The 17,733-nt window shown below is 32.4% G+C and overlaps 1 protein-coding gene across 1 annotated transcript in view; it reads right to left on the bottom strand.

The window, feature by feature from the left end:
- Nucleotides 1–1,727: 1,727 nt before the first annotated feature.
- LOC111637198 (TOX high mobility group box family member 4-like) overlaps nt 1,728–17,733 on the bottom strand; it is a 46,768-nt gene continuing 30,762 nt past the window's right edge. Inside the window, exons 4-7 of the mRNA XM_023382628.1 lie at nt 13,450–13,683; nt 11,807–12,013; nt 8,375–8,538; nt 1,728–2,470 (exon numbers count right to left, since the gene is read on the bottom strand). Coding sequence (XP_023238396.1) covers nt 2,407–2,470; nt 8,375–8,538; nt 11,807–12,013; nt 13,450–13,683 — 669 coding nt within the window. The 3' untranslated portion in view covers nt 1,728–2,406. The remainder of the gene's footprint in view (nt 2,471–8,374; nt 8,539–11,806; nt 12,014–13,449; nt 13,684–17,733) is intronic.

Here is a 17,733-nt window from a genome sequence, read left to right as displayed (position 1 = left end):
AAAACGGCGGATACGGGTCTCTCCTAAAACGCCGGACTTAGCAGAGACTCTGAGGATGAAATCTAGATCGTAGTCTCCGCCAGAAAAGTAGACTTAAGGAGGATGCACACATACGACGCGGCAAGGAAAAGCGGTGTCGCAAACGCATCATCACCGCGAGGCAGCACAACCAAACAAGCGGCAATCCGTTTACATTGCGGCCGGATGACCGATCGGTCAAGGTGGCAGCCTACCGCTCTGGGGGACCCGGGTTCGAATCCGAACGGGTCGAAAAATCCCCAGTAATTTTTCGGTGGTGGTCAGTTCGGATATGTCGGACCCCGTCCCTCACCACCTGGCAGCCGCATTGTGGGCCTGGCTGAACCCATAATAAGCCTGCAAAAAGAGGCCCTCTTAGTGCCCACAGGGCAGAGAGTATTAAAAAAAAAATCCGTTTACATTTCGGCGCATGCGTTCAATATTCAAGATGGCGAACGATACCGACAGTGCCGCTATCCACGTGTTTACAAATTTTGTTTTGTACAGCTTGCTTTATTTAGCTACATTTTGGATTACTGTATAGATATTTTCTTGGATGGAGAAAGAACTGGTGTACAAAATACGCTTATTCGTCGAATAAGGTCTCTCGATAAAGAATACTATTTCGAGTAAGATTCAGTTGCTTTACTCTTTGAATTAAATTATATATTATTATTAGTTAAATTTATTATCCTTTCCTCTTTATTCTGATGGTAGTTATCTCAGTTAACGACGTCGAACTTTCCGCCATTAAAACACCATGTGATTGTATTTTCTCACGTGACTACCAGACGAACTGTTATTGGCTGATAGAAACGCGTCTTGGCGGCGGTTGCCGCAAAAGATAAATTCAACCAACTTTTGCGGCGAGAAAAAGTGATGTCATCCTGCCGCTTTTCCTTGTCGCGCCGTATGCGTGCATCCGGCTTTAGAGTGTAATTAGGAATTATAAACCTGTTTTTAAATCCAAGTACACGATTTTGAGTGCGGATGGTATCCGTTGATTATTTCGTATTACTAGACATTAAAAACCGAATATAATCCAATTACTATAAACGGAGATTAATAACTCGGAAGCGATTATTCCCGGATCCGGGAAAAATCGAAGACTCCTCCGACAAAACGTTTAGAGTACCGTAATTTCGCGTTTGCCAAGTTTATTTTTCGAAATTTTAAGTTATCTTTTTTGTCTGGCACTATATAAGAAAATCGCCATGAAAGCGACCGGAAATATTTCGTCCCTTAACTCTTCTTCCCTGCAGAATAAACGTGGCCATAAGGTTTCGTTTATTCGTAGGCGCTTTCGAAACTTTCGCGGACGAAAACGCGCTTCGCGGTCTTCGGGTTAAATTAACGCCCGGGAACCCTCATTCCGCCGATCAGATACTTTCGCACTCCGGAAACACAATCCCCAACAGGGAAAAACGTGGGAAAAATTAACGGAATAAGTTTAAATATGACATTTCTTACCACGGCGACCGGAGACGTCGACTGGTGGTAAAAGCGGGTTGCAGAGCGCGCTTAGCCGTCCGGATAAGGTTAATTTATCCCGGTCCCCCGCAATATTTCGCAAATCCGTTAGACTTTTTGAAAGGGGAAGGAGGCGTATAATTTTCGGCGGAATGGTTTAGCCGAGACTTTTACGCCACCGCGGGTCCAAAGTCGGAGCCGGTAGGCTGTGGAAAGACGATAGAGAGATAAGGCAAAACGAAATTCCAATTTTTTTTTATTTAAATAGGGAATACAGAACGGACACGACATCTCCAAATATATAAACGTTTCGACGTGCGCGGGTCGTTTCCCGCAAAAAGTCGAGTTTCCCGGCGAAAACGGTCGGCCAGGTATTTACAAAACTAAAAAGAAGAATACAAACGGTAAAAGTGGCGACCGGAAAGTCGAGTTTTCTACTTGGAAACGAAATGGAATAATTGCGGCGGAGGAGATGGGCACGAGTCGCGCTTCTCCCACTAACTTCGTGCTCGGTGAATACGACGTGAAAGAGGACTAAGTAGCTAACGCCGTCACTAAAAGACGTCTATGCCCAAAACTAATTAGCCTTTCGTCCGGGCCGGGAACGACCCGCGGAGGTCCAAAGGGCAGACGTCCGAAGTCAGGCAAAGTTCTCTTTCGGGCGTCGTCTACATTTTCCATTACGTTTCGGACCGACCGACTAACGGGCACAACGTTTTCCCGGGACGAGCGAACGGTTAGAAAATAATTGTCGATAGAAATTTCTCGGGTCGTAACTCGTACCGCCTTTTCTTCTCTCCCGGCGTTAACCATCCGTTTCCTTCTTCGCGGCCTTCTTCCTTCCGTCGTCGACGTTTTTACCGTTTCGCCGGTGTCTCCTGTGCGTATATTTACGTCGTCCTCGACCCGGCTTCCGCCTTATTTCACGGAAGCGTAACTGTTAGCCGCCTGTCTAGAGGCTACCCAGGCGGTAAACACGTCCCTGCAACGAAAAAACGTATAAAACTTTAATCCCGCGACCGAAAAATTTTGCCGCCAACCGTGAAATTGTGTGCTAATGCGTCTATTCCAGATTTTCTAACGGCGGGATCCCGTACGAAATCGTCGGACGACCCGGGGCCAGCTACGTAATAAGGAAAGATATTTCGCATTTCGTCGTCCGAACAGAATTACAATTAAATTAGTTTCAGACCTCCCGACGAATTTTTCTGTTCAAAAATAAATTCGTCGGGCGTAAATTAGGCCCGGCGCGTAAAATTCTACTTCTCAGATTTTCTGCCGGAATTGCGTAAAACTCGCTGCCCAGACTTAACAAATAGTTCGTCGGACGTTCTCCGCATTAATGCTTTACTCGCAGGGCAGAAAATCGTTTTTAACAGGAGCAAAATTTCCACCCGGAAGGTCTGCCGCTCGTCGGATTCCATGCATCCAACTGGCTTTTCTGTCACAAAAATTACTTCGTAATTTTGGGACGTAAAGTACAGTACGTATGTTGATGAAATAAAGGTTAACTCTCTTATTGCAGGTGGCGTAATTGTAATTTTCGGTCTCCCTCCACCAAACTAAGAAAAAATGAATATCGTAATTTTTGTTTGTTTGTTTAAAGTTATGGCAAGGCAACACTTGGGCGATCTGCCTAGGGAGGTGCCTTCCGGGAGGTTTTTTGAAGGGAAACGAGCCCCTATTTAGGCGTTAGACGTAGAGAAAACCCGGAAAACTCCACCGTCCGAGCTAGGCGCGAACCCACGACCGAACTCCCAATGTTCAGGGTACGAAGACCGCTTGGCCACTGGTGGGCCTATCGTAATTTTTCCATCATTTTTTTTTCCGTAGAAAACACGCTATTTGATAACAATACATGCAATTTTAATAATATTAATACAGTTATTTACCCTGTATTAATTTTTGGAACGTAACTCCCGTATAACACGGGAGTTACGTTCCCAAAAATTGCCGTTTTATGCGAATCCGTGTTATACGAAACAAAGAACTAGTGCGAAAAGGGGTTAGGTTCCAAAAATTAAAAACCATACTGTTAAATCTTTATTTAAATCGGATTTATTATTCATTTTTTTCATAGGTTCATAGTTTCATAGATTTTTCATACTTATTTATTATTTAAGTAAATATTTTACCAGAGGATTATTCATTTTATATGATGATCTCAGCATGAGCATCATCAACTGGTAATAGTTTTTGGGTGTGTTTATTAATAGCGGTCGCTCTGCAACGGGAGTGCGCTGCTCTTTGTAGGCATTTAAGAATGACGGTGAAAGAAAGATGGCGGCGACCGCACTATCGATAGTATCGTGTGGAGGAATCTATAATTCTAAAATGAGCTTTCAGAGGCAAAAGAAGGGTCCCAATTATAAAATTTAACCATTAAATGGATTATTGTTGAAAGAGCATTCAAAGTAGCCATGAAAACAATTAGAATGCTCGTGCGGAGTTACGCGGAAGTATAAAAGATATGTTACATTTCATGTTGTACGAGGGTTTTACCCAATTCCCGAACCGTGTTAGAGTAAACCTGTGCTATAAAATTTAACCGTGTTATACGGGGGATGTTTCCAATTCTCTAACGGTGTTAGAGTGAATCCGTGCTATAGAAGTGCCGTGTTATACAGGGGATGGTACCAATTCTCGAACCGTGTTAGAGTGAATCCGTGCTATAGAAGTGCCGTGTTATACGGGGGTTACCTGTATATGCTCCTTGTGGTGCGATAGCGAGACAAGGATGACTCTGATCCCCGTAAGAGAAAATAATGACCATCAAATAAAAAAAAATATTAATATAATTTTTAAAAAAATCTAAAAGTGCGACATCTCTAGACTTCAGACTCCCCCTCGCTGCGTGGTTCCATGCCGCCTAGATATGCCGGAGTCGTTATATACACGTACGACTAAATATCCAGATGGCACAAAGAGCTAATTGGTCAGCTGAATGACGTCAACCCACCGAAATAGGAAATGCTGATTGATTATGTTATGTAGGAAGAAGTCATGCCGGAATAAATTTTTTCCTTTAGTTGTCGTAATATGTAGTGAGAATAAAGTGAAAATACATTATAAGGTTTAGCTTGCATATTTTCTTAAATTTATAGGATTAATTTTAAAATGGTTTACTTTTACTTAATAAATTACTAAGATTATTATTTTTATTTCATACTTGATCTTTATGCACCTCTGAATCAAATCATACACAATAGATAATTTTAATAGTGTGATTAGTTCTTTAAATTTAAATATACGTGCACAGATAATAAATAACAGAAAATTTATACTTTGTTACAGATATTTTCATAAAAAGTTCAGAAAAGGATGAAATTTATAATTAATACAAGTCAGAATATTTTTTAAATTTGTCATATGCATTTAATANAGTGCATAGATAATAAATAACAGAAAATTTATACTTTGTTACAGATATTATTCATAAAAAGTTCAGGAAAGGATGAAATTTTTATGATTAAGACAAGTCGGAATATTTTTTTTTAATTTGTCAAATGCATTTAATATAGTTAGATAAAACAATAAAATTATATAATTAACTAATTTTTAACACCTCTGAATGAGGAAATTTTCACAAATTTTGCTTAACAAATTATAAAGTTTAAATGCAAAAGTTATTGAACAATTTTCAATAAAGAATATTCTCCATAGATTACTATCAGAAAATTTTTTTTAATGCTTTATTTAGAATTGACAGTTCTTTCTGTCAATAGACATTTTGTGCTTTTGAATGTCAGTTTCAAAATCTGTTAAGAAACAATACTTTTCAAATTTACAGAAATTTCATATATCCAGTTCCATCATGGATACATCTGTAAATATGTTTAATCAAATTTGTATGACCATTTTTCAAATTAAAAGTATAGAATTCTTATATAAATTATTTAACAACCAATAATACTGTAAGTATTTAAATTCCTTTGAATATAATATGTTTTAAATAAGAATTTCCATACATTTCATCAATGAAATTGTTTATGAATATAAGTATCAGGAAAAAGTAATGTTGTATTTGTCCTGTAATGTTTTCATAGTAAGCTATTTTTTTAACCCTTTATTTTTTGTTAAAATAATATTAGCATACTAATAAATAACCATTTCTAGATGCCTTGTATGTGGTGTATAGTTGTGTAGGAAAATATAAAGTGAAGTGATATCCAGTGTCTATATTTAAGTTTCCACAGGATTTGATTTGAAAAGCAAACCAATGGATTAGAGAATTTAAATAATTTATTTTTTCTACAAAATGTTTTAACAATTATGCATTAAAAAGTATGAATTATATTTAGGTGAAAATATATATTAAATTGTTAACTAATTTTCATTTCCAGTTAGCATATTCTGTTGTAATATTTATATATATAAATTAAATGCAAGTTTCTGTAAGGTTAAAAATACTGTATTGTCTAATAAAGAATAATTTTAACATTAATGTCAATACACACAATCAAGAGTTAGTGAAATTATAAATAAGTGCCTTTTATCAAGTTTTAGAAAAAATGTCTATAACTATAATGTCTGCCTGCTCTCACAACAACAACACAATGTTTAGGCCAGGCATAGCCAACATATGTCCCGCAAGCCGGATCCAGCTCGTCTAACAAATTTATGTGGCCCACGATAAATCTTTCAATATTAGCTACTAAAGTCCGAATAGCACAATGAAAAATTCTGACGCCTAAAATAAAAAAAGGGGGGGTCAACAACTCACTGTGCGTTTAGAGTTCACTGTGCCTTCCATTACAAATCTCGTAAGTACAGCGTAGAATGTTGATAAAGCATGATAATGTGAAAAATGTATCTGTAATCTCTATCTACAATTTAGTCTCTACAGGGTGACACCACAATGAGATCTTGCACCATCTCAAAATCTTCCTAGGGGACAACCTCTGGTTCATCCCATGGAAAAAGTTTACTTTCCAATTCGGCCCGGGGCAAAAACTGTTGGCCATCCCTGGTTTAGGCTAATCGATTTTGGTGGGTTGACATCATTCAGCTGACCAATCAGCGCATTGTGCCATCTGGATATCTAGTCACATGTGTTATATACCAGTCCTACATTCTAGAGTTAATGTATTGGGTGGCTCCTACCTGACACTCCAGTCGCTTTGTGGAGAGAAAAGGCCATTTTATCTATGGTTAGTTTTGCCCTTTTCCAGCAGTTTTGTAATTTTTTTCTATGGTTGTATCGAGAAAAATCTTATTAATAATTAAATTTTATAATTCTGTATACACAAATAAAAGGTGATTTGAAAGATGAGGATGTTGATAAATTAAATTATTTTTTAAATCTTCCTACTTAAAACTGTTATGCTGCTACATATTGTGTATTCCAGTTTTGTACATAATGGTTTGTTTCTGAATATAGTGTATCTATTTAATAAATAAGTGCATTTGCATTTTTCTGTTGTATGACAATATAATTGTGAAAACCATAGTTTATCCTCCTATGCATTTAAACGGCAGTACAAATTTAATACTACATAAACTATACAATTTTACTGTATTTGATACTACAGTGAGAAATAGTTTTGCATTTTTGATGTAGAAAATTACATTTCTTATGATATTTGCATCCAGTCTACTTGGTAGTTTATAAGATATTCTGCACCGTCAAAAGTAGAACACAAATGCAATTTATTGATAGCCTATCTACACCTTTCCTTTGTGTATATCTAAAATACCGGTATTGTAACTTTTTTATACGATACTGGTATTATATTATATCCTATCAATGTCAATATCTATTATTATTTCAGTTCTTGCCATCCTATATTCTATTTGTCAACTTCTAGCTGGTTATTTACCAGTGAATATCACCATAAATAATTAAAATTTTCATTTTTGTAACTCATCCAGAAGTCTATTCCCTCTGTTTTCTTCTAACATTCTATATCTGAATGCCAAAAACTAAATCTTCTACTGAAGTTTAATTCTCCCTTTTCTAATCTGTTCCTAACCTTTCCTGACTCAACTTTTAATTATGCTCTATCTTATTAGCAAACACAATATCAATTGCAAATATCATAGCTCCTTTCTCACTGCATCCTGTAATAATTCATCTAATGTTAATAAAAAAAGATGCAGGCTTAAAGTTAAACCTTGATAAATTCCAAATCCACCCTAAATCCCCTTTTTGTAACACTTCAATCTATCCTAACATTTGGTTTAACATTTCTACACATTTCCATAATTGAATTTACACAATTCTCACCAATCTTCCAAACTCAAAAGATAAAACTTCTTGGGAATAACAAAGGCATCCCATATTAATAATGTATAAATAGGTCTAAAGATAATTTTTTTTTACTATCTTTTCTTCTCAGTTATAAAAACCCCAAAATATTTCAGAATGAACACAAATTGTGAGCAAAAGCAAACCATCTAAAATTTAACATCTAAAATCATGCCTGTGCCAGTAAACAGAATTATTAATGTAAGTGAGTTATGAATAAATAATGTACAAAACTGAATTACATTAGTACTTACAAGCACTCCTTTAAAAAAAGGACAACAGCAATAACTGAATTTAAAAAAATTTGTTTTAAAAATGCTCATGGCGGATTCTGGCAACCCTCGAGTCAAGCTTTGCCACAAAGCGATTACGACACTTGAACCCTCAGAAATATTCATTAAGCTGCATTTTTAGCATTAGAGCTATTGGTAGCCGAGGGACCAATGTATCTATTGACTCTAGTTACGCCACTGCTTACTAACCAATGTTCTGACCAAATGAATTTTCATTTTGTCATACAACAATTTTTATACTACATAAAATTGTAGTTTAGAAATAGAAAAATCTTGCTTATGTTAAATTTAGTTTTGAAAAAATTTAGATCATACAAGATTTTATTGTATTAAATTGAATACTTACCGACAATGAGAAACGACACATTCATTACTGCAATACTCTCTGTCCCAGTCTGGCGAATCAATTGGTGGATTATTACAACCATGTCGGAGACAAGTTTGTAAGGGAGACTGACTAATTGGAAGCTGAGACAAGTTACTGCTTTGTGGTATATGTGGTGGAGATGGCTAAAGAGAAATCATAATTGTGAGTTAAAATTTTCAGTTGTAGAAACTGTTAATATTTTTCATATAGTTATTATAGTAGTACTGTTTATGATAAGTACTACAGACATTATTTGTAGACCCCAGTTTAGGTGCAGTTAGCTTACTAGCTCCCACACAATAACACACACAAATTTCTTGAACTATGCATGAACATTCACACTGAAGCTATATAGTATAATGATATAACTTTTCTATATTTAGTTGAAAATGCCTATACAAATTATTACCAAAACATAAACAAATAAAACTGCAACTAAACCAGGTGGATAAAATGCATAGTCAATGATACTAAAATATACAAGAACTTTAAATAAAAGCAGTGTAACTATTTGATAAATAAATAGTTGTCTTGTCCAATAACATAAAATCATTACTAATATCAAATAATAATTTGCGAACCTAATAATTATTTGGAATAATTAGACATTAACTACATATTTTTCCTTTTACCTAAGTTAAACATAAATACATAATAACCAGTATTTCTCTCATTACAAACATCTACTGTGCAAAAACATACCATTTGCAGCAAATAGTTCAACTTAAGTTTTTCCTCTAGGTAAGTACAATTCAATGTGTACACTATTTGTGGTCTAGAGAACATTGAATCAACACTCAAATACTTTCTATGCTTTTTCATTGTCTCTTTGGAGACTGACTCTATAACTTTTATCATTATTGCTTTCAGTTTCTTATTGTAAGAGATGTCAAAAAATAATGTCCCTAACATAATTCCATAAGAAGTCATGAAGTGAATGAAGTGTTTGTGCTGTCGGTCAATTCCTCCCAATCCATTGATCGAAATATAAGCAAGAAGGTAGAAAGGGCACTTTAAAAAAATGAAGAATAGAACACAACAGAAGCCAATCAGATGCTAGCTGAGGTATGAAGATATCTGGACAAAGAGGGTGATATTGTATGAGAAATATGTGGAAGCACGAAAGGATACAAAATGAGCGGGAAAAAAATATTTGGTGCCAATTTATAAAGGAAAAAGAGATGTGCAGGAATGTGGGAATTACAGAGGGATTAAATTGACGTTGCACTCAATGAAGATCTGGGAGAGAATTGTGAAAGGAAGGAGGCAATTAAAGGTGAGGAGCAGTTTGGTTTTGTGCTGGAAACAGGAACAACAAATGTGCTGTAAAGCAGCTAATGGAAAGGTACTGTACAGAAAGATGCAAGATAGACCTGGAGAAAGCTTAAAATAGGATGCCTAAATAGGAGGTATGGAGATGTATGAGGGTAAACAGAATATCAGAATTGTATGTAAAACCTGTAAAGGAAAAATATAAGGGATCAGTGACTCAAGTAAAGAGTAGTGTAGCTATGACAGAGGGATTCACTATGAGAGATGGACTGCACCAGGGCTCAGCTCTTAGCCCATTCTTATTCGATTTGGTGATGAATGTATTGCTGGAAGATATAAAGAGCAAGGCACTATGAAGTATGCTGTCTGCAGAAGACATTGTATTGTGTGAAATATTCCTAGATAAAGTAGAGAAGCAGCTGGAGGAATGAAGAAATGTGCTGGAAAAGAGAGTCATGAAGATCAGCAGAACAAAGACAGTATATATGACATCTGGTAGAGGGAATGAGAGTTATATATAAAACAAGGATTAAAAGTTAATAACAGCTTCCAAATTTAAGTATCTTGGATCACATGTTGCAAGTGATGGAGGAATGAATGCTGAAATCTAGTGTAGAGTTCAGAGTGGATGACTGAACTGGAAAAAGAACAGTGGGGTGTTTGTGATAAGAAAAAAGCTGCAAAATGAAAAGATTATACAAAACCATGTTAAGATCTGCATCTGATGTACAGTGCTGCGACATGGGAAATTACAAAAGTCCAGGAAAAGATGAAGACAGCTGAGATGAATGACTAGTGTGTGGTGTAATGAAAGACAAAATTAGAATGATTACAAAAGAGGAACAGTCAAGATGAGTCCTATAAGATGCAGGAAAGTAGATTAAGATGGTTTGAACATGTGGAGAGAACCAAGGACTATGTTGGAAAAAGAATTGGGAAGTTGGAAGTGATAGGGAGGAAGAGTAGAAGACTGACACAGAGATGGAGACAAGTTGGCAGAAGATTTGGTGAGAGCTATGCCCTGGATAAAGAGAAGTGGAGAAGACAAAGTAAAGATGGAAATGCTGACTCCATATAAACATGGGAAACAACTAAGACAAAGAAAGAAAGAAAGAAAAAGATTAAATACTATGCATTTGTGTAGTATATAAAGCATACAACGAATTAAAATTAAGTTTTACTTCTACTGTCTATCTTGAAAATTAATAGATACAATTAAGAATAACAACTTAAATAAATTGAAAACTGTACAATATAGAAGACTAAAAAGACTTCAAAAATTGTATTTTTGTATTTAATGTCCATTCACAATCACTGACAGATTTTTTTAAATCTTTATTTTACAAAGAAACTTTGATAAATAGCCAACATCACCAACTTTTAAACAATTTTCATAAGTATAACTGGTGAAGAGCCCATACAGACAAACTGACTCTGCTAATGTTAATTATGCTCTGGTGATTGTAAATTGCTGTTCAGAAGACTTCAAAAAATTATTGTTTTGTATTTAGTCTTCAATACTGTACATTTTTAAAATATACAGCAGAGTCCTGTACAACATGGGGGATATGTTCCAGGCTATAAACATGCATTATCAGACGATTTTATGCAAGTTTAAACCCAGGCCTAGAAGAAGTAAAAGTATACAGATGACAAAATTAAAAAACATATTATTAAATTAAATTTAAAAACATGAATTTAAAGAAAAATCATATCTGGACAACAAAATTAGAATTTTGTATGAGTACTAGTCAAATGTTTTCATTCTATTAGACAAATTCATGTTATAGGGGAGTACATTATATGAGAGTTCACTGTATTTCATCCTGGAGTTTTTAATCTTTGTTAAAGAAATTTGTTTTTTATGTTAATATGTATTTCAATTAAAAAGATGCAACATTTAAATAAAATATTTATTTCTAGATTTGTAAATTCTAAAAAAATTATTTTGTAACTATAATAAATTGCTGATAATTTTACTTCATTTTGTTAAATTACACCATATTGATATACAGTGAATACATATCAAACAGCACATTATTTTTGTTCAAAAATTTACTGACTTCATAAAAATTTTCCCTTATGTAAACTGATACTGATTCAATTAGAAAAATGAAATGAAGATAAAAATTTACTTACTGAATTCACCATATTTTGTGTATATGGAGAATTAGCAATTGACTGATTCAAGTTGTTATTGTTATTTTGAACTGCTTGCATTACTTGTGACGACTGCATCAGTGGTGGAGACGAGATTTGTTGTGTCATATTCGATGTTGACACATCCATCATATTGGTCTGAACCATGGGTGAGCTCTGATGAATGGCTGCAGTAGGTGATATTGGCTAAAAATGAAAATTTTTATTGAATAAATTTGGGTTAAAGTTGTTAATAAACACCCAGTTTTACACCTTTCTTAAAATTTACTTTCAGACAAAAAAAATAATCCTAATGCAAACTTTATATTAGCTAAATTTTTTTCTCATTATACTAGATAAAATATTTTCAATTTTATATAAATTATACTAGATAAAATGCAAATCATCATCATCATCATCATATAAATTAAAATGTCAAATTTTAAGTTATCTTATTGTTTCAAACGTCATAATTCAGATTTAAATCATAAGACATACTATTTATAAAATATAAATCATTAACTTGTTCTCTTTAAAATATAACCTAATACCATGCAAATTTTTTGAGCTATAATTCTGTCACTTTTTAATTTAATAAATAATAATTAATTAACCCCCTTCATGCCCAAGCTCGAGTCAGACTCGAGCGTGGTCCTTAGCATTCCAAAAAACCAGTCCTTAAAGCCATTTTTGAAAAAAATTTTTTTATGTTTTTTAAGTCTCCAATTTTTTTCAAAATTTTTTTCCTGCACGAAAAAATTTTATCACGATTTTAATGACGCGTAATTAACAATTAATTGTTTTTTAATGGGAGTTTTTTATCAAATTTCATTCATGGTTCCTAAGTTGTAGTGCACGGATTTGACTTCGGTAAAGTTATTTAAAGCTAATTTTTTATGCCAAAAACGACCTCCAAAAGTTTTTAATTTTTTTTAATTAATAGATTTTATTTTATATAAATTTAATTAATTAGGGGGGGTCGGAAATTGCAATTAAAATTTTAATTTTTTAAAAATATTAAAAAATATAGGCCTAGTTTGTAGTCACCCTACTTTAAACCCTTGTCCTCCCGAGACGTCTATGAGAATGCCCCAGGAAATCCGACTCCAGCTGTTCTCAAGGTCATCCAGCTGTGTAAACAATGACTCATTGGTGTTAAATTTTGCAGAAAGGCCAGACAAAGGAACTTAAACTTGGCAGCTCTTTCTTCAAAATTAACGCATTTCTTTCGTTTTTTTTTTTTCAGTTTTAATTATGATTAATAGAATTTTGCTTAATTATGCTTAATTTTTAATTATGCTTAATTAAAAATTCTATAAAAAGTGGGCGGGTCAGAAGGGTTAAAATAACATGCTGTCTGAGGCTTTTTTGCTGGGGTTGTATATTGCTGTTGATATATGTTATTCTTTGTTTTGTAGGTTTTAAGATATGATCACTGTCACTCTTTTTAGTAAATAATAACTATTACCTTACTAACATAAGTGTCAATCTCTAACTTTGACTGTTTCAAAACTTTTGTATGGGACTGTATATGGAAGATTAATTGTTCTTGTACAAGAAATTATGTTACATAACAAAATTAATTAGAAAGTTCAATTATAAAATATTTTAAATTCAAATAAATAAAATTAAGAAAGCCTTACCATAGCCCATACCTGGCTTGTTACGACAGATGAATGCGGCGGTGAAACGGCATTCATCGTAGTCATAACCGGAGAAGGTGCATTTTCCATCAATGACGAAAGCAAAGGAGACTTCTTCTGAATTGGAGAAAGATTTTGTCCTCTATCCGGAGATGATGAAGCTCCAGAAGAGACAGTACTATTAGGACTAGTCATAGAGCCATACAGTGAATCAGACTGATCTGCAGCAGCCTGCTGAAACAAATCCAGATAAAAAGAAAATTATAATTTAAATTTAAGTTATTAAATAGGACTATTAATTTTAAGATAGCACACTCTCGCTATTCTGAAACAGGGCTGATCCAAATTCTGCTTAATCCAATCCAGTTCAATTTAGTTAGCTTTCTTGCTAAATGTTCCAGCCAACAACAAAAATAAAATCAGATTATCTATTCAAAACATAATTCATAAAATTAAAACAAATTTTTAAACCAGATTTGATATAGAAGTTTTTAAAATGCAAGTATTTATTTATAGTGCTTTTTTATTTCCTTTTCTCTGTATGTAGCTTCACTAATCAAAATGATTCCTTATAATAATTAGTTTGAATCAGCGAGATTGTATTATACATATTTCTAAATAATAAATAATAATAGTATCTATTCAAAACATAATTCATAAAATTAAAACAAATTTTTAAACCAGATTTGATATAGAAGTTTTTAAAATGCAAGTATTTATTTATAGTGCTTTTTTATTTCCTTTTCTCTGTATGTAGCTTCACTAATCAAAATGATTCCTTATAATAATTAGTTTGAATCAGCGAGATTGTATTATACATATTTCTAAATAATAAATAATAATAGTAAGTATAGAAATACAGTATAGAAAGTAAATTACACAATATAAAAAAATAAAGTTCCAAACTTTCCATTTGATTTGTGTATTGACTTCAATGGAATGCTATGCTTTTATGCTTTTAATCTTAATTATTTATCAACTTTCTTCACTATATTATAGTACAAGAAAAATTTAAACTTTCATACTCAGATGTTATAAACAGAATTTTTATTACATTTTTCATTATGTTTTTCCCTAACACATTTTATCAAATAAATTATCATAAATTAATTATAATAATTTAAATTTAATATGTTCATTATATAGAAAGATATCTAAAATAATTGTTAGGTACAAAAATAAACATATCTCTAAAAATAAACCACATATTGTAAATAACAAATGTGACCTTATAAAAATTCACAATATTAATTATTTAACATTTTTGAAATCACTTTGTTTCATTTTCAGAATACATCCAATTGTAAAAGTTCTAGAAATAAATTAAAAAGACATAACATTTAAATATCATTAATGTTCAATCTTAAAGTAATATCAATTTTGACAAATTGTTTTAACTAGAAATTGTTGACCAGAAATATAAATATTTTAATTTTGTAATGGGTTAAAAGTTTATTTAGATACAAAATTTATTAAAGAGCAAAAAAAAAATTAAATGATGATAAGATATATAAAAATTTTTTCAAAGTTATGAAAATTAAAAATTAAACCTTTTCATTTAATTTTTTAAAAAGAGTAAAAAGAATCCTTTTTTAAGTTTTTATTTTTTAGGTATTTTCAAAACATTTTGCATACAAATAAATCAATAATTTTTTTATTGTCATATGTTTACAATTCTATGTAATTTTGACCAATTGATAAAATTTTAAATTGCTTTTATAGAGTTCAGATTTTTTAAAACTAACTACAGGTATACCTCGACTTACGTCGTTTCAAGTTACGTCGTTCCGATTATACACCATTTGTCAAAAAAGTATATGGAAAAATAAAAATCAGGTTTAAGTCATTTTATTCGACTTTACTTCTGTCCGCCACAAATATTGAAGTCATAATATCACTAGAAAAATGTTTAAAGCACATAAAATCATATTATAATATATACATTTACAAGTATATACTGTATTTACAGTACATGCATTCGTAAATTTAAATTACTTTTTTCTGTACTATTTTAAAACTAAAATTTATTTGTTTGTAAGCTTAAAATAGATCCTTATTAACCATATATTATTAAAAATGCATTAATAAATAAAATACAGAACGGGAATTGGTAATTTATGGTTTGGCCTAGTGGCAAGTAGATTCGTAGACAAGTAAATTCAACTTACGTCGTTTTTCGACTTAAGTCGTTCTCCTGGAACCAATTACCGACGTAAGGCGAGGTATACCTGTACTACTAAAATTTTAAAAATTGTTTGTATTTTAAAGTCAAGTGTTGGCCTTCAAAAACATTATTAGAAGTCATGTCGTCTTAAAGTTGTTTTTCTTAATTGTTTTACATAGAAAATAAAACAAAACGTAAACCTTCTTATGTTTGTGTAATTTAAATAAACATAAATGCTCCCTTTAATTAAAGACTTCCTTTTTATTATGGTAAATACAACTTAACACTTTTGCCTCATCAATTTCAATTTCAAACTGAAAATAAAGAACTTAAAGAGTAATGAGAAGCTAAACAAATTTGGATGACTAATTTAATTGAACTAAATATATACAAACATATAATCAGAAAAAGAGAAATACGCTAGGCCTGGGGTCAATAACCTGTAGCACACAGGACAATTTTTGGTGATACTCTGAATAGAAATGTAGTGAAAATTATAATTTAATTATTAATTACATATTTAAATGAAAACCATAGTTCATCATACATTATGATACATTAAAAAGCAAACTCTTGCTTATATATTTATATTACAGTACATGCACTTATGCTCTATGTCACCATCTATGTGTTGTGTATGCACTTCACATATAAGAACATAATTCAATTAACAATGTAACTTCAAATTACATATTTTTGAAGTCTATTACTAACTATTAATAATTGGTGAACTGGACTAATTTTGATAATATATATAACAAACTTGATAGAATTATGTCAGCACCCAGAATAACACTATAATTTAGGTTTGGCATAACACTGCCATGATCTCTTAATCCTATGGTCTGTCAACTCCACCTTTTTACTTTCAACTTGTTCTCAAGCTCTGACAGATGGTGCTAACAACAACAAACTATGTACAGTACAACATGCACAGGTGCTTGTTAACATACCTGAATTTTATCTTCAATTAGTATTTATTTATAAGATATTTGAGATTGTTTCTTTACTGGTTGATTTAAGCAAAGAGAAGCTACAGTGTAATGACAAGTACTTCTTAAGTTTTATAATTTTCATAAAATTAGGTAACAATTTATTGAACATGTGATAACTTTTGAGCATTTTTAGTAGTAACTTTCAATCTTAAAACAAATTTTTTCCCTTGTAAAAAATGAAGCCAGCAAATGATGTAGAAATGAATAATTTTAGCCATTAGTAAAGTTCTGTGTGAAGTTGAGTTCACAGCAAGCTGTTCAAGCAACCATCATGCAAAACCTCATTATCATAAAGTACACATTTATCTGTTGTAAATTACACAAAGATTTTGAAATAATGAATTATAAAATCATAAGCAATTTATGTAATGCCTCTATTGGATGGCATAAAAATCCCTTTGACTTTATATGTGTTAATGCACTTCTGGCAGTGCGAAGATCTTCGTTGATAATAGCATCTAAAATTAAGCAGACAACATATAGAAAACATTTCCCTGTATGTTGTTTGTGTGTTATCTATTATATGGTGATATCTATTGTATAATAGTGCAGAGCAGTGAACTATAACAAGGACTCAGCAGAAACACAATTATTAATGTGACAATAATGAGAAATTTACAATACAAATTTGTGATTTTTATAGTTATTATTTTTAAATGTCAATATTAACTGTATAATATTATGGCAGTTTTATCATCTTTATCATACTTAATTAATAACTACTAATGTACACTTATGTGTTATCTATACTAATATTATAAAGAGGTAATGTTTGTAAGTAAGTTTGGATGTAGCGAATAATCTCCGAAACTACTCATCAAATTTGAAAAATTCTTTCGCCAATATTTAGAATGGATCTTCAGGGTGGACATAGGCTGTATATTATTCCGTTAAGTGTTCATATAAATTAAAAGATATAATCTAGGTTAAGGCTTTTATGTCCAACAAATGGCGCTAAGAGTACGACACCCTAAGTTTGCTTTTCTGTGAGGCATTATGCTTTTCTGTGAAAATGAACTTAAAACAGATCATCTTCTATCTATCTACATAAATAAAAATGTAATGTTCGTTTGTTCCTACCGATTCCTTTGAAATTTTGACACAATGCTGCATTTGAATACGCAC

The sequence above is a fragment of the Centruroides sculpturatus genome, unplaced genomic scaffold (genome assembly GCF_000671375.1).
Source record: "Centruroides sculpturatus isolate CEXI.00-Female unplaced genomic scaffold, Cexi_2.0 scaffold900, whole genome shotgun sequence".
NCBI lineage: Eukaryota > Metazoa > Arthropoda > Arachnida > Scorpiones > Buthidae > Centruroides > Centruroides sculpturatus.
This window is presented reverse-complemented; position numbering and strand designations above follow the sequence as displayed.